This window comes from Callithrix jacchus, chromosome 2 (assembly GCF_049354715.1).
Source record: "Callithrix jacchus isolate 240 chromosome 2, calJac240_pri, whole genome shotgun sequence".
Classification (NCBI taxonomy): domain Eukaryota; kingdom Metazoa; phylum Chordata; class Mammalia; order Primates; family Cebidae; genus Callithrix; species Callithrix jacchus.
In genome coordinates, this window is record NC_133503.1 from 62142057 (window position 1) to 62164264 (window position 22208).

The 22208-nt window shown below is 42.7% G+C and overlaps 2 protein-coding genes across 5 annotated transcripts in view; one reads left to right on the top strand and one right to left on the bottom strand.

Annotated features, from left to right (window-relative positions):
- Positions 1 to 22208, top strand: part of DOCK2 (dedicator of cytokinesis 2) — a 464897-nt gene that overhangs the window by 261083 nt on the left and 181606 nt on the right. The window lies entirely within an intron of this gene.
- The window catches only part of INSYN2B (inhibitory synaptic factor family member 2B), a 118916-nt gene that overhangs the window by 16717 nt on the left and 79991 nt on the right, over positions 1 to 22208 (bottom strand). For both annotated transcript variants that reach the window (XM_054251580.2, XM_002744584.6), the window contains exons 2-3: positions 4001 to 6258; positions 2814 to 2888 (exon numbers count right to left, since the gene is read on the bottom strand). In XM_054251580.2, the coding sequence (XP_054107555.2) occupies positions 2814 to 2888; positions 4001 to 5352 (1427 nt within the window). In that variant the 5' untranslated portion in view covers positions 5353 to 6258. The remainder of the gene's footprint in view (positions 1 to 2813; positions 2889 to 4000; positions 6259 to 22208) is intronic.

The following is a 22208-nucleotide window of genomic DNA, read 5'->3' on the forward strand; positions in this document are numbered from 1 at the left end:
GTTTTAAAGATATTCTAGTGCCAAACCCCGATTTTCCCCTCTAGGTCGTTCGAATGATTGAAACAAATTTGAAAAGAGAACAACTTTCTTGCTAAGGAATTTAATGTTATTTAATCTTGGGTACTATGGTGGCATTCACTCAACCCTTTAGGTAACTTGTGCTAGGATTAATGCTAAGGAGAAGTGAAGGGAGTGATTGGGTCCTAACAGCCTGGAATCACTTGTGGTTTAGAGCCAATTGCCACCCATTTCTCAAGGAGTCTACAGCAGTCAAAACAAGAGATTCCATTCACTTTCATGTATAAATTCCCTGCAAGTTCCCGAGAGCCATGCATAGAATATCTAGGTATTGGTGTTGGGGCTCTGCTTTTGGGGAGATAGGATGTATCCAAGTGTTCAATGGTAAGAGGAGAGCCAAGGAGGCTTAGGGAGCAGAAAGAATGAGTTAGATAGAACCGGATGACCCCACATGTCTTGATAGGAGCAAGCAGCATAGCCATAGCCGCCAGCTGGTGGACCCTCTGGGAAATACCACTTAGGAAACCATATGCATGGCTAACTTAGCAGCAGCATCTCCAGAGAAGAAGACCCAGCAGGCAATCCATCATATGCCCATCTGCTTTATGTACAGTGACATGCACTGAGCACATCCATCATCACAGAGAGAGATTGCAGCTTAACAAGGCCTGGGGATGAGTATTTCACATCACTTACTCATTTGTGTCTAAGATCTGACTTTCCAGGACACAAAGCAAGTTTGAAGTCATTTGAAATGTTTTCTTAAGAAAATGACAACTCTCATCTTCCCACTGTTAATACAATGGGGATGTTGTTGAGATCTCTTTGCTTTCATCAAATTAATCGCTGGTTCCCTGGCAATGGCTTAGATACAAGGGTTCCCTCGCAATGGCTTAGATTCTGTCTGGGAGAAGAGTCTGGCTTTGAATGGTAATGAGGGATATATGCATACTGTTGCTGTTCTTCTGGAAAGTAAGGTATGCATGAAGGTTTGCTAACCCATCCAGGGGTGTAACTTAATTTAGAATGTTTGCTCAAGATGTTTGAAGTAAGTGCTAGAAAAATGCAAACATTCTCAGACTTCTTGGAAGGTCATAGTTTAGCCAAATATTGTCACTTTTAATTTAGCTTAGAATATCAGAATGTCAGAACTAAAAAGGACTCTTGGGACCATCTAATTAAAGACCCTCATTTTTCAGATAAGGAAAATGACTTGCCCAAGGCCAGGTCATGAAACTCATAGTAGACTTGGAAATCACCACTTGCCCTTTTTACTTCGATAGACCAAATAAAAAATCATTTTAAGGTAATAGAAAATACATCATCTGGCTGTGGAAAAGAAAAAGGACTATTTGAGATTTAAATGGAGGTTAGTTCAAATTAATTCTTCTTGTTTATGTTGAAGAGTTTTGTCCTCTCTGTCTAGACGTTTAATAATTTGTGTCCTCCTAATGATTAGAAATTTTGCTCAAGAGAAGAGTTGTAAAAAAAGAAGCACTAAAAAGAGAGCAACTGATGAAACTTCCTACTTAAACTTTCCAATGCTGTAGAGCTCTTCAAGAACCCCTTTTTTGAAGGAAGACTTCACATTAAGATGAAAGGCATTTATCTTTCCTGAATCTTCTGTTATTTGATAAAAATAGGTGGCTCCTCTTTGTAAGGAGCTGATAGGTTCAATGAAAAGTTGCTCAAGACCTTGCCTAAGTACACACACCTCCTGCCTTCCAGACACATCGTCTCTTACTCAATGATATCTCAGGATTCTGCCAGAGAGAATGAGAAGTTTTAAAAGAAGACATAGGCAGCCCAATTAGGCTCCCATTTGCTCAGGCCCTGAACTGCCAGTTTTCAGCAAAAAGATAAATATAATAGAGAAAGCAAAATTGTTCACTTTGGTCAACAAAATGAGATGTCATCAACTGAAATGACTGCTTTTGACCACTTTTCTGCTATGCCATTGAAAGTGGCATAGTGGCATAGTTTCTAGTAATAACAGGTATAAGCCCTTGGATTTGTGCAGAGGTTTGCAGTTACAAAAGACATTCACATAGATTATTTCATCTGGTCTTCATGGCAACCCTGAATGGGGATAATTTGTTCCCTATTCAGATAAGGAGTGTGAGCCTAGGTTAAGTTAGCTGATGTCAGACTGGGGGATCAAAACACAGATCTTTGACTCCAACTTTACACTGTATATCATGTTTCCCTTTTGTCACTTATAAAATCTACTGCAGCAAACTTACTCTGTGCTAGAAGGAAATGACATACTTAGAAATGAACATAAAGTTCTTATCACAGTTCTTGACTGTGCCAAGTAAGTGCTTGGCATGGGATAGCTATTGTTGAGGAAGAAGCAGTGTGGTGGAATAATCAAGATCACAGGTTTGGGATTTGAAAAATCTGGATGTGAGTCCTGAGTCTGGCCCTTTCTGTTCCCAGAAAATGCTCTGTGTGAGCAAGACCAAATGGCTTAACTTTCCTGAGGGTGGAATGAGATGCAAATGTGCATGCCAAGCTTACCATGATGCCTGCACTTGGTGTTTGATAAGTGTAGGGATGATCACATTCAAAGGGTATGTTCATAGACTTTGTTGTGAGGAAACAAAACAGTCCCTGCCTTGGAACCAGATGTTAACATTTCATAGTTAAATACCTTGTTATTTTAGTCTCAGCTATTCAAAGGCCTCCTATTTTTTGCCTCTCTCTTGACTTTCTGCATTTAAGAGTTTGCTAGAGCATTCAGTGGAACCTATGGTTTGTGGTCTACAGAGCAGGCCTCACTTGTGGCCAGGTACCTGTATATGATGCACGCCGTGTTCTGGCAGGTACTGCAATTGTTGAGATCTTGGCCAGTTCGATAAAAGTTGCGCCTGCAAGACAGAGCATTTGCTGGATAAATCTATGGGCAAAAGCCACTTGGGCCACAAACATTCTACCTACTGGTTCCTTAGTCCCTATAGCACAGGATTCACAGTGCTCTGAAGTTGCATGACCATTGCAAATAAGGAAACAAGAAAGTCATAGCAATAGGAGCTCACATTTCTAGAAGGCTTTATACATGTTTAAAGACTTCCCAACCTGAGAATTTTTTCATGCTGACAACAATCCTGTGAGATGAGGGATTTTGCAAGTGAGTAGAAGGGAGATTATTAAAAATCCTGACCTCTTAGTTCAGCACGTTTCTGTCTGCATCATCACAGTGTTTCTCTCTTATATGGCAGTGTTGATTCTGATTCATACAGCAAACGCCAGTTGATTACTTCTCTCTCCTACCCTTTTTGATGTGCTTTAACCATTGCTTATTCTCTGTCTTTAGAGAGCACTTTCTAGAGGGACGAGCATTTCACATCTAAACAAATAACTGTCTTTTCCTCCTATACTGGTGCTGAGTCACCCAGGAAAGCATTTTGTGACTTTTTTCTCTTTTTGGAAAATGAACTGTGCAAAAGGAATTGTGATCTCATTTCAGTTCCAATTAGTTGGTTATTGATGGACCACCCCGAGTCATCAAAGTGGTCCTACAGGGGAAGGTCAATAATAAACTGAATGGCCACCTCAAGTCCTTTGTCACAATGACACAAAGAACGGAAATACTGTGCAAATGCAGTAACTTGCTAAGAGGAAGGGGCTGGGGAAGTGCCTTCCTGCTATCACTTCCCTCCATCATGGATCAACGGAATTCTCATCTTCATAAAAATTATTTTTGATCCTACTGCTTCACTGCTGCCTTTCCTTATTCTGCTAACACCTGAAAATGAAAATAAACAGCAGTAGAAATCCACAAAAATTCACCAAAGCCTAGAACTAAATGAAATTCCCTTAGAGAAAAGGGAAGGTCTGCCATTATGATTTGTGGAAACAACAGTACTTCAAACATTTTGGAGACATTTTTACTAACGATACCAATGCTGTATCTGCTCTTGTGTTGGCAGATGACTTCACCCAGTCATTTTTAATATGGGGAAAAAAAAAATCCCCTTACCCTTCAGTGAGAGCTCGAGCTTTCTCCAAGTCTTGAATTACATTCAATAGGACTTTAATTTTCTCTTGGTTCGAGTGCAGAGATTCCTCCACAGATTGCAGCCGGCCTTGGAGGTCGCAGAGTTCACCCCGTGCCAGGTGAATTTCATTAATGTCACTAATCTCCCTGTTGCTCTGAAGTTTGGTCTCACTCCTTGGAAGAAAGGATGGCAGGTGATTACTTCCTGGACAATTTGGAAACTCCCGGGTGTCTGACTCTGGAGGGGTGGGGTTGTTTGCCATCTGCTCCTGACACCCAGGGGCAGATTTTGATGTACTGTTAGTTTTGAGTGACAACAGATTCTCGTGACTATTACTTGATGAAGGAGAGTCTGAGGTTCTTCCTGGGTGGGCTGGCTGGCTGTGGGAGCCTGGTGAGGGGGAACTGTGAGTCCGTGGAGGTGAAGGAATACATGTTTCCTTTGACTGAGATGACAGTGAACCAAGGTCTTTGTCATCTGAGTTGTCTTTGGGCAAAAGCAATTCAGGTTTAAGTTTCTCTGTTCCTGGTGTGTGGCTGGCACCGCTGGTGGCATTTAAGCAGGAGGTGGATTTTTCTGAATCTGGTGGAGTCACCCTTCTCCCACCACCTGGACATGTGTTGTCCAAAGGGCGTATGGAGTTACTTACTTCAGCTGACTTGTCTGGGCTGACAGCAGACTCTCTAGCTTCCCAGGAAGGACTGTGATAAATATCATCTGGAACCTGAATGGCAGCTGTGGCTTTCTCTAAGGACCTCCAAGTTCCTGCTTCCAAGCATATGCTAACAGGTCCATTGCTTTGCACCTTGGGGACCCTCGGGAGGAATGTGTGGGACACCTTGACCCTTCGAGGACCATCCTCAAGATGCTGAGCCAACCTTAAGTAGGCTAGGTCAGAAGACACAATGTCCTGTTCAGAGAGGTTGCCGTTGACCTGGATGGCACTTTGGGATGCTGTCGGCATTTCCACCAGGGACTTGCTGGCTGTGAGTTTCTTCCTTTTGAAAACTGGGAAATGCTTCCTGAGACTGGGGGAAGTTTGGATCGCAATGTTGCGAAAGTCCCCTGCCTTCTGGGACCTGGGGAAGGAGAGCGAATAGGTCGGGGGATGATGGTGCCTGGTTGCTTGAGTCTTCCCCATCACAGCCAGGTCTTCTGGAGTTTGGACGTCAACCTCAGCTAGACCAGTTGGATTCTTAGTGGTCCCATCTTCCTTGAATCTCACCTGCTGGGATTTGCTCCTGCGGTGGTGAGGTTGTTTCACAAACTCCACTGACTCTAGGCTGTTGCGCTTTAGAAGCACAGGTCTCACTTTCATATTTTGCTGGGCCATTGAGCCTCAGTGGTAAGGACCAGGACCATACACTTCTCCTAGACACATCTCCTTTAGGTCTTTGGAGTAGTATCTAATGATGGCATCTCAGACATAGAGAACTGCTGGCCAGGTTGGAGTAGTCCTCTTCTTTTAGTATGGGAAATCCCGTTGGCCATTCCCAGCCTCTAGAGTCTACATAGGAGCTATCTGTAATGCTTCCCCTGCAGTTAAAATATTAATTCACTGTAGTCATAATTACTACTTGGAAAAACAAATGAGTTAGGCTAACTACTAAACATCTGATCTACCAAGAATGCTGGGAGGCTGTTGATCAAGGGAGGCTGGCACGTGGTTCTGATCTTGGGAGAAGCTGGCCGTCTTGAATAAAAAGACAACAAAAGTACCATTTAGGGGGTGGTGCCAGACTCCCAGTGAATGAATTCCAAAAGAAACCTGCTACATCTAGAATATACAGCTTTTTTTTCCCAGAGCATTAATTTCCAGTGTAAACTGTAGGAAACTTAAACACATCTTCTCTTCATAGCAGGTAAATAGGTGGAGAAATAAATGACCTGGGGGTTTGCTTTTTTGATGATACATGATGCTCCCAAGGGAACACTCCCATTTATGTCAATCACAAATTCCTCCTTTGGGGCCATTGTTTTCTTTCATGCTATCTCTCGTTTCTTCAGTGAAGAAAACTTATCTTCCTAAATAGCCTCACAAAACCCTGTGGGATATGACGAGGACAGGATTGAGGAATCATAGGGCATTCAGTGGGCAGAGTCCCTGTCGTGGTGTCTTGGCTGAAGTTTACATGTGGGCACAGTGAGCTATGTCTGCAGCCTCCAGGATGATGTATGTTTGCTTGGCCTCAAGGGCTGGGGTCTAAGACAAGCCAATCTTCAAGCAGGCGAGGAGTACCTGAAAGGGAAGAGACAACAGTCACCACTGAGAAGGCAGTTTCTGTGGACCTAGGTTTCTCTTCAAATTCCAACTTCCTAGCTGAATATTTTGAGTGGAGGATCTAGAAGTGAACCACGTGGCCCTTCTCACTGTTCTCCTTGTGAGCCAGGCACTTTGTGGGTGCAGGGCCATGGAACAAAATGCCTGTCTGCCTGGACCCTTTTCTGTCTCCACTCCCACACATCACCTGGCCAACTCTTACTCATCTGTCAAGTCCCAGCAATTTCTCAGGGACCCTTTACGATGACTCCACCTTACTCACATATCCGGTGCCTGACCACATCAGGGCCCATTGTACATCCTCATCACATTTTTCACAACATAAATTGCAGCTGTTATTAAATGAGTATTTGTGTATGTATTTATTTAGTGTGCATCTCCTCTACTACCCTGTAGACTCCAGGAGGGCAGAGGCTGGAACCATCTCCTTCACTGCTTGAGCATTCCCAGCCCTCTTTCCAGCTCACTATAGGTGCTTAAGGAGAATTTGTTGAAAGAGTGGATGGTTGGATAAAGGGCAGGTACTTCTGAAGCAAGGGAGAACCTGGGCATGAGGAGGGGTGGAGGTCCTAGGGTATCCTGCTAGGGCAACAAGACCTGTGGACTCGTTCTGCTATGACTGCAACATTGACTTAAGGACAAGGTTTTCCCCTGATGTCTTCATATCTTACTGCTTTCCAGGAGATAAATGTGCAGGAATTTCTCTGAGGAACAGCTTCCTCATAATAATGATAGCCACCATTTATTGAACACATACTTTTACCATGCTGAGAACTTTACATGTGCTAATTAGAATAACTCATATTTACTGAGTACTAACTGATGTGACAGCTGCTGTTTTAAGCACTTTCCAAGCCATAACTTATTTATTAATCACGCACAACTCTATAAGGCTAGATAATATTTTTGTCCCCATTTAGAGTTGAATAAACTGAGGCCCAGAAAGGATAAGTAACTTACCTAAAGTTACTTACAACAAATCCGTGACATGCCATTATCTGCCTTAGACGTATGGGGAAATTGAAGCTCAGAGAGGGTAAGTACTCAGTAAAGGAGCTAGAATTTGAACCTAGGTGTCTCTCATTCCAAAATCCACATTCTTAACCATGAGGTTATGACTCTGCCCTTTTGGGTTCTGCCTCATATGTTGACAGTTGTAAGGACAAGGGTAAAAGACCCTTTCAGATCTGGAGAGATGCAGGGAACTGCTTGCTGGCCTTGCCATGGCAAAGCAAACCAGAGGGTTTGCTGCAAGTCGGAGGGATCACAGTGGCACTGAGATGAGGAGAGTTCTAAGGCTCTCTGAGTTGACAGGGGATTTTTAAAGAAAATAAAAGTAATAACCCACAAGTATTTGGATGGCTCCGAGAAAGTAGTCTGTCTTAGAAGTCAGTTGAATTAGTCTGTTTTCACACTGCTAATAAAGACATACCTGAGACTGGGTAATTTATAAAGAAAAAGGTTTAATGGACTCCCAGTTCCACGTGGCTGGGGAGGCCTCACAATCATGGCAGAAGGCAAAGCTGGAGCAAAGTCACATCTTACATGATGGCAGCAGGCAAGAGAGAGAGCATATGCAGGGGAACTCCCCTGTATAAAATCAGCAGATCTTGTGAGACTTATTCACTATCACAGGAAAGACCTGCCCTCGTGATTCAATTACCTCCCATGAGGTCCATCCCACTACACATGGGAATCATGGTACCTACAGTTTGAGATTTGGGTGGGGACACAGCCAAACTATATCACCAGCCAGCCTTAGCATACAGTTAGAAACCTTTGCTCCATAAATGGAGACTATTACTAACATTTTCCGTCATACTATTGGGTTGTTCATTGTGAGTGCAGCCTAAACTTTGTCTATCATACTTCTGCTTTCCCTAAGAATTGCTAGATAATGCTCATAGAAACTTTGGTTTTTCCTGCTCCTACATGCCTTGAGACAGTCCAGCTAATCCATCGAGGCTCAGAGACTGTGTGGCAGGTCCTGGAAGAGACTTGGATTCATCTAAAATGCTAATGAATTGTCAACTAGTCATCAACCCTTACAACAAACTACTGCTCACATTCTAAGTGTACCTTAGAACTGGATTCAAACCCTGCCCATCACTGGCTGAAGGACTTTGTGTGTTTTTAATCTGTAAAGTGGGGATGACGTAACATAGATACAAATGCATGGGTCTGATGAGAAGTCAGTACGATAATGTGTGCAAAGCTCTCAGCCCACAACCTGGCACACAATCTGTGGGTGTTTCCTACCATTGCTGTTATCACTATTGCAATCACCTGCAGCCAGGGCTTCTTACTGTGAATGCCAGGGTGTGTGTGGTTTGCTATTTCTGGGGAGAGGGACCATAGCTTTCAGCAAAGCTCAGGGAGCTCCGTGAGTCCCAGTGGTGGATTAACCACCATCTGTAGCTTTTCCAGATCAGGTAGAGCAATCATGGGACAGAATGAGCAGTTTCATGAGCGAGTGACTCCTCATTTGCCTTGCCTGTTTGAAAAGCAGGGTTGGCTTCTGACAGTGGCATCGTCACATACCTCCCTGAGGAGATGAACCTACTGCTCCTGAGTTGCTTTACACAAAAATTCCAAACAATCCAACTTTTAAAATTGGTTCTATGTTTCAATGACTGTAGAACCTTAGGTCTGGGAGAATCCAGTAATCAATTTCCTCAGTCCCTGACTAAATCCTTTCTGCATGTTCCTCCTCAAATAATAATTAAGCCTGCCTGGATACCTGTGATGATGGGGAGCTCAGTACCCAATTCCCTAGTCCATAACATAAATTATTTTCATTAACAGTAGCAAATATGTATTAAAATCTTACTGTTAAGTGCTATGTTAGCACCTGGCATTTAATCCTCAAAATGACCTTCTGCACATTATCCATTTTGCAGAGTCAGCAGTTGAAGTTTATGAGATGGTCACATGCTAAAAACATGCAGCTCATACTCTTCATCTTTGTACTGCAGAGCCTAGATATTTATATGTCTACTTTTGCGGTTTCCTTGACTAATTATCTTTTGCCTTCTTCTTAACTGCTCGTTAGCACTCATTCTGGGAACAATAACTCACACAGGCTGGTTTTCATAAGAACTAATGTTTAGTATGCTGATTATGTGCCAGGCATTGTGATTGGTGTGTTTCATTTACTCTCTTCCTTAATCCTATGACACTGTTAGAGGCAGGTACAATCAGTTCCCCATTTTGTAAATGAGGAAACTGAGGCACAGAAGGTTAACATATTTGTACCAAGTTGTTCATACTAATAAGTGATAGATAGAGCTGACATTTGGACCCACAGACTGACCCTGAAGCACACACTTCTCACCACTGGACCTTCCTTCCTTCTTCAAGACTGGAAAGACTAATATTTTTGTGCAAGGCTAGCAAGCAGGTTTCAAACTCCCTCCACATTTCCTTTCTGAAAGTCAATCATTATTTTGGTGTTAGCCCTGCCTTTTCTCCAGGAAGTTATGTATTCTATAGATGTTTTCTTTTGATCTTTAAAAGCAGTTGTTTTTCTGCTTATAAAGATATTATTCATTCATTATGAAAATAAATAATAATACAAATAAACAAAAAATGGAAGAAAAAAATCACCTGAAATCTTACCACCCAGAAGGAGCCGCGATGCGCCAACGATTTGGTGACATTCATTCTAGGCATTTCCCTGTGCAATGCTTGCACAGAGCAATGCACAGACAAGCTTATGGACAGAAAGCCTTTTTATCACTGAACAACCTGGAGAAAGTTCCACATTATGGCTTACAGGTCACACTGTCCTTTTAAGTAGGTTAACATGAATTTGTTCTCTCATTATACAATTATCTGTATAGTATTTTTGTAGCTATTTCAGTTGTCTCTAAATATTTGGTATTATTAGTAATTCTATAAATAACATTTTTTTTCTATGTGAATCTTGGAGCACTTGTCTAATTATCTCCTTGGAATAAATGCCTAGAAGAAGAACTAGTGAGTCAAAGTAGCCATACATTTTACATTTTGTCGACACTACCATGTTACCACTCATCCTTCCATAAAGTTCTACTAATATGCAACCCTGCCATTCCTGAATGAGAAGTCCTTTCACCAGGACCTCCTTGTTACTGAGTTTGGTCAATTTGTGATCATTGCTTTTGTCATTGCCAATAAAGTAGAAAATAAATTGTATCTCATTATTCTCAATATGGAATTTTGTAAGATTGAAAAATTTTTCACATTTATTGGTTTTACACAACAATTGGTACAAGTAAAGACTGAAAAGTTGAAAAGAAAAATGTGGATAGTCAAGCAAATGTGGAAAATCTCATGTCCTAGACAGAACCTAGGACATTTAGGAAATACAAAGTTTTCTCTTTACAAAAATATTTTGTCCCAACTCTTCTGCCCTTGGTGTCCACTGTGACCCTTGCACAAACACATCCTGGGGGATATACCTGGCTAAAAGGACCCTCTGGAGGCCCTTAAGTCTTATGAGCTCCCAGCTGTCCATTAATTCACAGTTCCCCGGGCATTGATGGTTAGGGCTAAATTAATATCTTGGCCAGAATCCAGAATTGTTCCCCAGAGGTCGTCACAGTGGCCCTGCAGCTGGGAGTTATTGCTGACCTTTGCAACACTGTATTCTGTCCTCCCTTGATTATTGACTTTAGTGAACATGAACCAACTGTTTGTGTTCCAGCTATGACTTGGGCCCACATCAGATGGTCCTCATGGAATCAGGGTCATTCAGTAGACATAGAAACATTTCACAATATAACTGTAGGTCACAAACTGTGGGCTTTCTCCAGAATTCCTGCCCAATCCTCTTTTCCCAGTGTATTTAGGGAATACAGAGAGGCATTAAGTGCATAGGCTTTTGCGTATGATTTTTAAAAGCGGTTGGTTTTCTGCTTATAAAGATATTATTCATTTTCATTTTCTGGATGAGACTTTTTCACTTTCTGACTATTGACCTGGAATAAGTGACTTGATCTTTGTAAAACCACCTAGACTGATTGTAAGAATTAAATGAGATAATCTATATGAAATGGTCAGCATAGTCAGTGTGTACTCTTCGGATAGAAGCTGGTAGCCAGGAGATACTTGTGAGTTGGTCTTGGTTTTCTCACTTTTCCTTGAAATAGTAAACTGTAGGTGCATTCACAGGAAGGAATGTACAAGGGTTGTATTCCCAGGAGTCCTGCTCATCTCCCTGCTGTCTCTGCACTTTGTGTACTTTGACATTGTGCTTGTCTATCTATATTGTGATGATCTGCTGACTTCTAGCCTCTTCAACTAGACTGTAAGCTCCTTAAGACACACATGGTGATGGTCTACTCCCAGTCCTTACCCTCAGCTTGACACAGAGAGGGTCACATACATTCTTGTAAAACAAATAAATATGATTCTGTATTATCTAATTTGTCTTAGCTTCTATGACATGGAATAGTCAGATAGTAGAACACAATAGATAACTAATTAACTAATTCACATAACTAAGAGTGAAGGAACTAATTCACTTCCAGCATTTTTTTCCCTTTCAAAGATTTATTATCAGTAGGTCTCATGTCTGTTCTGTAGCCTACCATGCTTTCTCTATTTATGACAAATCTCATTTGGTTAAACATTACTGAGATTCTGTGATGATATGGGCACTGTAATAAATACTGCAGAGATTCCAAGGAGGAAAAAGACCTGACCCTTATTGTAGTATTAAGAAAGGACCTTGTGTTCTCATTGCTCAACACCCACCTATGAGTGAGAACATGTGGTGTTTGGTTTCTGTTCTTGTGTCAGTTTGCTGAGAGTGATGGCTTCCAGATTCATCCAAGTCCCTACAAAGGACACAAACTCATCATTTTTTATGGCTGCATAGTATTCCACGGTGTATATGTACCACATTTTCTTTGTCGAGTCTATCATTAATGGGCATTGGAGAAGAGCATCACAAATGGGGCAGTTGTCGGGGTAGAGTAGGGACAGAGGAGGGTGGGGAGGAATAACATGGGGAGAAATGCTGGATATAGTATACACCTAAAGTAAAATTTAAAAAAAAAAAGGACCTTGTAATGCCAACCTCATAAGGAATCGGTCCCTGGGAATTGTTCAAAATGTTATATAGGGTTGGGGAGGACCTAGAGGAAGTTATCTAATTCATTTCATGCATCCAAATTCTGCCTTAGTTATCAGGGTGTTTTACATGTTAACTGGGGTTCAAGCTATACTTTATGCCAGGAGTCAGCATGTTTCTTTCTTTAAAGGGCCAGATAGTAATTATTTCCATCTTTGCTGGCCACATAGTTTCTGTTGCAACCATTCAGCTCTGCCATTGTAGCAAGAAAGAAGTCATAGACAACATGTAAACAAATGGCTCTGGTTGTGTTCCAATAAAATTTCATTTATAAAATATGCAACTGAATGGATTTGGCCTGAGAGCCATAGTTTGACAACCCCTGCTTTAGACACTGGGAAGTCATTGGTAGTTTTTGAGCAGGAGGCTCTTGATTGGGTTGTTTTTCAGAAGAGGCTTTGTTTACTGACATATTGCCATCTCCTTTCTCTGAATTTAGTCAATAATAATAACCTTTACTATTTATACCACACTTTACAACTTACAAAGCATTTTCAAATCCCATGTAATCCCCACTAGGGAGGCTGGGAAGCATTATTCCTGTTTTGGAGAAGAGGAATTCAACCCAGAAGGATGAGATTATTTGTCTTAAGTCAGAGGTGGACTGGAACCCTGTCTTCCTGCCACCAGCCTCGGGGCCCTGCTGGAGACCCCAGCTTTCCCTCCATTTAGCTGTCCAGACATGTAACTATTTTATGTGTTAGTCCTGTTTCCTCAGCTACAGGGCACATTTCTAAGGCGTAGCGTTATGTCTTCCACTGTTTTTCTATCTTCTAAAGTCCTAAGCACAGTGCTGAGTCTTTAGGAGCCATTGACTTGACTATTGGTCATTCACCTCTGGGCCTTGTGGCTCAAAGTTTACATTCCTTCCATTTGTATCCAGTTAATTGCTTGGTCAAATCTGTTGGTAAGGGTTACTGCATTCTCATCTGAAATCAAAGGGTTAATGCTTGTGGTCCAAGTTTTCATTTCTCTTTTCAATTTGAAATTTGGAAAGATAGTTTTCCAAATTATATATTCCAAAAATATGTCCCTTTCCAGCAGCTAGCTTTCTCAATAAGGAAAAGGGTATATTTTTGAGGTCTAAATCTACGTTTTGTTGTAAGTGGTCAAAGAGACAAAGGGAATTGACTTTCTTTTTAGCATCTGGGATTACTAAGCATGGGTGGACTTGAGGAAAGAATTAGGCACCGAAATGTGAGGTTAAGATCCAGACTTATATATTTGGGACCTTGAAAGATGTTGGATATGTACTAATCATGAAATCTTGTTCTCATTTTTCTATTATAACATGTTTGACCTTTTTGCACAAATTCTGGTATTCATACCCAGGTCTTCATCGTCTCTCACCTGTATCACTGTGAGTGGCCCCCACTCTTGTCCCCTTAACATCTGTCTTCCACATAGCAGCCAGAGTAATCTCGAGAATATTTAATCAGATCATATCAGACCCCTCTTTGAAACCCTGCAAAGGTGTTCCATTATATTTAAATTAAAATACAAACTAGTTTCATAATTTCAGGGCCACAACCTCTACACAGGCCACAACCCTATGTCATCTGGCCACTGCCTACCTTCCTGGCCCCATCTCTTCTCATGCCACTTTCCCCCTTTTCTGTGACCAGTCTTGGGCCCTGAACATGGCAGATTCCTTCTAATCATCTGCCTTTCAGATCTGCTGTTCCTTTTGTTAGGACTTCTCTTTCCCCAGATCCTTCCAAGACTGTCATCCCCAGGAGACGCTCCTCAACCACCTCCTCCCCTTCCATGACCCTCTGTGCAGCAAAACCCTAGCCTATTAGCTTGTTTATTTATTATCTGATTCTGCCCCATTTATTGAGGAACTTTAGTATTTGCTGAATGAATGACTGCGTAAATTCTTATAGTTGGAGGCCTCAAGGAATTATACAACCTTAGAAATAGAACAGAGAAGATTAAAACTTTAGACCTAGGGTAGAATCTTATTTAATGATTTTCAAAATTATATTATCAGTAAAATCAGCTTTTCAAATCCAAGCTTAAGCACAATTCCAATATCTAAACCAGAATAAAGTGGAGTTGTTCTAGAAAATGTGGGAAATTCAGACCTGGGACTCAAAGCAAACCTAAAAACCATGAAGACAACACCCCCTCATTATAGAGATGGGGAAACTGAGACTCTGAGCAGCTATCTTCTACCTGCAAATGCTTCAAGAAAAACAAAGTTGCTGGTGTGTATCCCAGACCGCAGCACAGCTCCTAGCATGGAGCAGGAGCTTGGGAACATTTGTTGAACTGCACAAGTAACACACTGGGTCAATCTAGGGTCTCTTGTTCTCCAACATACCAGGGAGAAAGGTTTAGGGCCATGGCCCACATCTGCTTCCAGTTCAGGTGCCTCATTTGGAATGAGACCTAGTGGAGAAGACAGGCTTTCTGATCCCAGAGGTCTCTTTAATGGATGGGCAAGCCATTAATGCAATTTTTTTCTATCATTCCAGCCATCTAATTGCATTTGTCACAGACACAGGGAAATATGATAAGCGTCTACCTCTGCCTCCTCTTCATTTTTATCCTTTCTTCTCCCTTCTCTTCCTTTTTTAAAAAACATAAAATATCTCCGGTGTGCAAGACAGCACAGAGGACAGTAGAGTGAACATAACAAGCATGACCAGCCTAAGACATGAAACATTACAAATCTAGCTGGATTACTCTTTGGATTTCTTCTATACTTTCTCCTTTTATTGTATTTTCCTCTATCTTATCTCCTTCTTTTCCCCCTCTTCCCTTCTGTTTTCTCTGGCATGGCCCCCATTTCATTTCCCTTCTATCCTCCCTGCTCTTTGTCCCACCACCTTTCTTGCCTTCCTCTTTTCCACACACTGCCCTTCCTCTTCCTTCTCCATTTCTTTTGCTCCTCTCTAGCCCCTTCTCTTGCCTTCTCCTTCTTTCTTGCATCTTTATAAATGTTTTAGGGTCAGTGATTCATGCCACTGGCTATTCTACGTCAAGGGTGGGGAATCAGCATCTCTTGAATGTCCTCTCCTGCAAATCTCAGGACACCTGCCCTGTAGGAACAATTCTGCAGTGCATGCACTCATCTAGCCAGAGGCATTGGCTGCTGCTGCTGCTGCTGAATCTGAAAGGTCACCTCCAGCTTGCTTTCTCCAGGGAAAAAGCTTTACTACCACCAGATGCAATTGCTGGTAGTAGTAAATTCATCCATCTTCTCATAGATGAAAGAGCATTTAATGTTATCTCTATATTTCTCAGCATTTTGATTTCCTTCCAGAGGTTTTCCTGATTTTTCTCAATGCATTTCTTTTTCACTACATCACCAGAGACATTTTCTTACCATTTTTTAAAAGTGATACTACTTTGACTTTGATTTATTTTTCCTGGAGCCAAACACTGGGGGAACTCCCTGCTCAGACAAATAGAAGAATCTAGAGCCTTTTGGATTTGTCGTCAGTGGAATAACTCAGTGTGTCAGATGGAAGGGGGAGAACAAAGGTGAATGGTCATGTCTCACTCCTCTTCTTCATCCGCTCCATCCAGAAAAATACAACAGGAAGCCAGACAGCCAATGACTTGCACTGCTGTAAACTGATTCATTCATAAAGTACAGAGTTGGCACAGGTCACTTCTACGTTCTTTTTTAATGTTGAGGTGTTAACATTTTTCACATGGGAGAGGGATCCAGTTGCAGTGGAAGAAGACAGAAAAATCCTTTTCCATCTCAGCATCACCCTCTGTGGTTTTGTGGTACCTGGAAACTGTTTACACTTGGTAATCTCATCCTGTGGATTGTCTAAAGCAATTAGGAATAAAATTGGGAAAGCCTTTCCATTCTTAAGGGACCTGTGCTCCAGTATAGACCAGTCACACATATTTGGCTGATTAAAATACTAGTCCTTGTACTAAAAACAAGACAGACTCCAGTGATCCCTTTTTCATCAATAGCACTGCCAAAGTTTTCAAAGCATTTTTAGATTTACTAGCTCATTTCTACCTCATAAGCCCTGCCAAGACAAGACATTTTCACTCCCATTTTGTAGATGAGGGAACTGGTAGAGAGTTGCAAGATTTGCCCAAGATGAATGTGGTCTGGCAGGAACAAAAGGACAGCAGAAACTTCATAAGAACAAGGAGCTTCTATAAGGGCTGGCAGAAACTGGGTGCCTCTCAGTGATGCTTTGGGTGGGGGCTGGCAGGATTGGCCCACAGCATGGCTTGGAAGTACCCCCTTCTCCTGACATAGATACACAACCCACCAAGGACAACTGTCGGGCCCTGGACTCTGCAGTGCGCCATCCACCCTGGTACAGCAAAGCATTGGCAGGCAGCTGCAATGAAGGTTTTCCTGCTTCTGGATCTTTGCCTACACTGCAGAATTTTCACAAGGGGAAGAGAAGGGGGGAAGTTTATGGTCTGATCTAATCACAGATGAACAGAGAACTCAGTGGCAGCAAGCAGTTTGCAGAAGCACAGGACTCCAGTGCCATTAAAGAGCCCACTCTTCATTTCTGAGATGAGTAAATGGTGTGCCCAGCAGCATGTGCAGCACACAGTAGGTGCTCAATAAATGGTGGCTTCCACTGTTCTTATCTTTACCATGGTTACCATTATGCATTGGGCCCCAGGTTACACAGAGACAGGACAAAATCCCAGGATTTGAGAGTCTGTTGTGGGAAGGCGTTGTAGCAAATCTCAAGTAATATTAGAAGGCAGAGATAATAAAAATGAAACTCAAGGAGAAAATGCTGCCCAATGTCTCCTGTCTGCTGGTTTTGGTGTTGTGGTTCCCTGTGAGGTCCGCTGTCTCCCAAGGGGCCAGGAACATCTCTGTGGCTTTTTGTCATTCATTTCCTCCTCTCCTGCAGGAATCTCAGAACATTGCTGGAATTGGCATTGCATTCTGGGACTTAGGCTCTCTGCCTGTGCAAGCTGTGAAGCCCCATCCACCTCCCATGCAAATCACAGGCTGGGTAGCACACCTTTTACTGCCTCTCATTTGAAGGGCTCACGGTGTTTGCCTAATGACAAGGGATGTCTTATTTCTCATGGATGTTGGTCAAATCCAAAAATATAAAAACTCCTGTTTTAAATGTCCCCCTTCCTTCTTTCTCCTTTCCTCCTTCCTTTCTCTCCCTTCTCCTTCCCTCTCTTATTTCTTGCAAAGGGAAGGGCATATGGGTAGAGAGAACCACCCAGCCTCAACTCCACTTCTCACCCTCCAGGATAGGAGATGAGGAAAGGGACTGAGCTGGGTGGAGACCTTTCCTGGAGATCTGGGGACAGGGGGTGGTCTCACTCTAGCCACCTATACTCACCTGAATCTTCTCCCCTGCCTCTAGAGAAAAGCAGCCAGCATTCATGTATTCTCTCCTTTTGGGAGTAGGATCACACTCCCCAAAGCTCCCACAGTGCCCCATGCTTTCACCCTGACTCCAGCCACTGGGGGTTCCACCTTCCCTCCATGTTCGCTATTGTAACCATAGCCCCCAAGAGCAGGGTAACATTCCATCTCCTGGAATGAAATACTTATCATGATTTGGCAAAGCCTTTCTCTTACACGGAGTTATTCAGACACTCTCACCTAAACTTGCTACATGACCTAGGACAAGTCACCTCATATCTGGGATCTCAGTTTCCTTATTTCAAAATGAGAGGAGCATTTGGCTCACATAATGCAGTGCCTGGCACATAATAGATATAGTAAGAATCAGCCAGCAGACCTCTTGGCTTCCTTCCTTCCTTCCTTCCTTTCATATTTTCTGGCCTGGAGATATCCTCTGATTACCACTACCCTTGTCTTTCCTGAACAAGGACCTTTAGGTAAATGATACGCTCTCAAGCCTGGTCGTGGCTGCCCTCCATGCTCTTTGCAGGACCAATGACTAGGACAGCCTCTCTGTTTCCCAGTCCCATGTCTGAGCTGGATTGACTGCATAGGGGCACAGGGATTGGAAGGAGCACCCAGAGTGTGCAGGCAAATGGTGTGAGAGCCGGAAACTATTGCTGCTAGGTTGGGGGTGAGGAGGCAGTCAGCACTGAGCACTTCTTAAAGCTCATGTCAACATTCCCATTCTGGATGAGATCCAGAATCTTACAGGTTCAGAGTTTATCAGAAATACTAGGACCTCTTAAATCCCATGTGGAGTGGCTGGGGGTGGTCTGATAATTTAGGTAGTGTGGCATAGTGGACAAAAGCTTGCATTCTGAAAACAGATGGCTTAGGTTTCAATGCTGGCTCTGCCATTTTCTGCGTCTCTGTTGGTGGGTAAATTACTTAACCTCTCTGGGCTTTGATTTTCTCATCTGTAATATGTGGCTAATAATATTGCTTAAGAAGTTGTAGCTAATAATATTACTTACGAAGCTAGCTGTAAAATTTAAATGAGGTGACATCCTCATCAAGCTTTCAGAAAAGTGCCTGTCAGGCCAGAAGCACTTAGTAAACATTGGCTCCTTTTATAATTACTAGCCTTATTACTACAGGCAGTATCATCATCATCATTATCAAAGCATGAGAACCAGCAAAGACATCTATCACTCACTAGTAGCCACTAAAACTCTCATTTGCAAAGCAGGAATATTTACGATCTATCCCCTACCTGCTGCTCACAGTGGGTGTAGGAGCCAATTGATAATGTAGAAGAGGATACATGAGATGTCTATAATGAAATGCAGGTGCCATACAACTAAAAACAATTATTAGATGACAGAAGATGAGAGGCAAAAAATGAAGTTAATAAAGAGGAGAAAAACTGAGCATCAGCTTTGGTGTGAGCTTCCTAGTAAACCAAGACAGAAAGGGAATCCCAGTAAAACATATTTTTATCATTACCTAGTGCTTAGTGCTGAGACATTTCATCACGAGTAACAACCTTTTGATAGCCTTGAACTCTAAGAGACACTATCATAAGAATATTCATTTTGAATTTATTTACACATCTAAAATTTTAGGCTTTCATTATGAGAAAGAGAATCCTTATGAGATTTGGAAAGTATCACAATAAAAATGGTCGAAGAAATGTGAGCTCTTTTTTTTGTTGTTGTTTTCAGACAGAGCCTGTTGTCAGGCTGGAGTGCAGTGGTTCCATCTCGGCTCTCTGCAACCTCCACCTCCTGGGTTCAAGCGATTCTGCCTCAGCCTCCCATGTAGCTGGGATGACAGGCATGTGCCACCATGCCTGGAAATTTTTTTTTATTTTATTTCGTTAGTAGAGACAGGGTTTCACCATGTTGGCCAGGATGGTCTTGATCTCCTGATCTTGTGATTCACCTGCCTCAGCCTCCCAAAGTGCTGGGATTACAGGCATGAGCCACCATGCCGGGCCAGGAATGTGAGCTTTTTAAGCAAGGGAAGAGCAAATGGGGAGACATGATTGTCCCTTTAGAGACTTCACTACTATATCAAGTGGGAAGTAGGGTTGTCCTGTGATATTTCTAGAGACAGAACCACAGCCCCGTGATTGAGAGCCTCAAGGATGCAAAACTTCAGCTAAAGGCAGAAGTTCCCTCAAACTCAAGTAATGCAACTCTGCCTTGTGATGAAGTGAGCTCCCTTTCCATGCAAGCATTTGTCTAGAAGGCCATCATCAGGGCTACATGGGGAAGGTCTCACTGCATTGTTAGGGAGCAAAGAGATGACTTCTCCTTTGCAGGATACTTTAATTTTCTCCACGTCTATGTAACAGAGGAGTAGACTCTCAAAAGAAGAGCTGAGCTTTCCTCCCTTGAACGTAAGTTAACAACTCTAATGAAAATCATTTCCTGCAAAGCTGCTCCCTTACAAATAAGGGAGCCAGCTAGCTAGAGCAACCAAATCACTTTTTAAATGATTCTTTAAGATAAAGAGCATTAGGAAATAATTTGGCTAAGCAATTGTCAGTAGATTTGGGGAGAGAGTCCCCTGTCAGAAGTGACTGTGTCACCTGTCAGCCACCTTCCTGTGTGTTGTTTTTCCTTGGTGTGTCCCAGCTGTCCTCAGTACATTCTGAGAGTCTGGGGCTGACTGAGGCTACATGAACAAGTGTGTGTCCCTGGGGCTCCCAGAGCCCGACCCCAGCTCACCTCTCCACATCAGCTGGCTGCCATGGTCTCCTTTCTCATGGTGGCTCTGCTTAGGTAGGGCCGTATGTCACTCAGTACCATGTGTACTGTATGGTTAGGAGCCCACAGCAGTCAGGTGTGCTGTATGGTTAGGAGTCAAGCTGCCTGGGTTTAAAATCCAGCTCTCTCACTTACTAACTCTGTGACCTTAGTCAGGATGTTTCAACTCTTTGAGCCTCAGTTTTCTTATCTGTAAAACGGGATTGATAGAAGTATCCTTTACACATGTGCATGTGTGCACACACACATGTAGAGTATGAATTCAATGAAAGAATGACAGTTAAGCTCTAACATAGTGTCTATCTTATTTATTGTATCAGGGGTCAAAAAACTCTTTCAGTCAAGGGTTAGACAGTAAATATTTGCAGCTTTGTAGTTCATGTGGTCTCCGTTCTAAGTACTCACCTCTGTCTATGTAGCCTGAAAGCACACATGGGTAGTACGTAAATGAACAAGTGTAGTGATATGCCAGTCAAACTGAATTGACCCAACCAGGTAACAGGCAAGATCTGTCTGGCCCATGGACAGTAGTTTGCTGCCCCTGTGTAAAGCAGCAAGTCAGAGAACCAGATGGAAATGAGCAACCACACAGACTAAAGGGAGGAAGCAAAAGGTAATAGAATGGTGGATTCAACGGTAGCACCCAGAGGTTAAGAACTCGGTCTGTGAAGTAGAGCAGGTCTGGTTTCAAACCTGGCTGGTGAGTGGTGTTTGTTCTCTGAGTCTTGGCTTTCTAGTACATAAAGTACAAGATGGCAAGTAAAAGGAACCTTTCTTAAATGGCTGATTTGTAGATTAAAAGAGAGGTGGCCAGGAGTGTTGGTTCAGGTCTGTAATCCCAGCACTTTGGAAGGCCAAGGCAGGTAGATCACTTGAGTTCAAGGGTTTCAGACCAGCCTGGTCAGCATGCTGAAACCCCATCTCTCTTAAAAAATACAAAAAAAGAAAAATGTCAGGCGTGGTGGCACATGCTTGTAGTCCTGGCTACCTGGAAGGCTGAGGCTGGAGAATGGCTTGAACCCGGGAGGCAGAGGTTGCAGTGAGCCAAGATGGCAGCATTGCACTCCAGCCTGGACAACAGAGCAAGACTCTGTTTCAAAACAAAAAAACTAAAAACAAAAAGAGATATAAGACATGGTGCCAGGCATCTAGTAAGAGCTCAAAAAAATGTTAGCAAAGAGGATGATGATGACAAGGTGGCTGCTGAAGTGAGCTAAACTGAATGGAACCATAGCCTCCTTTTGCTTTCAGCATGCCCAGACAGTGTGGCTCATTAGGAAGAGCAAGAGTTTTAGATCCTCAGCATTCCTGACTTCCTGCCCTGAGACTTCTCTCATTCTGTAAAGTGCAGCCAGTTCACATTCTTTCTTCCTTCCAAGAGTCAGGTTCAGTAAGACCATGGTGGGAGAGCCTGCCTACCACCTATCTAGAAATACGACAACAAGTTAGCACCAACATCAATGATTATAGGTCAAAAACGAGACTTGGCATTTCAGTCTTGCTTGCCTCAAATGGACTTGAGAATAGCAGGGCCAAAAGATGAATAATGGAGAATATAATTGTTTGTCATTGGCTATGCAGAGCTGCTTGGGCACTCAGGTTTGGAGCAGGACTAGGAAGACCCTGGGCTTTGGATTGCTTTTGTTCGATGTTAGCGTCCCGGAAAGAGACCTCTCCACATACCACATTTTGT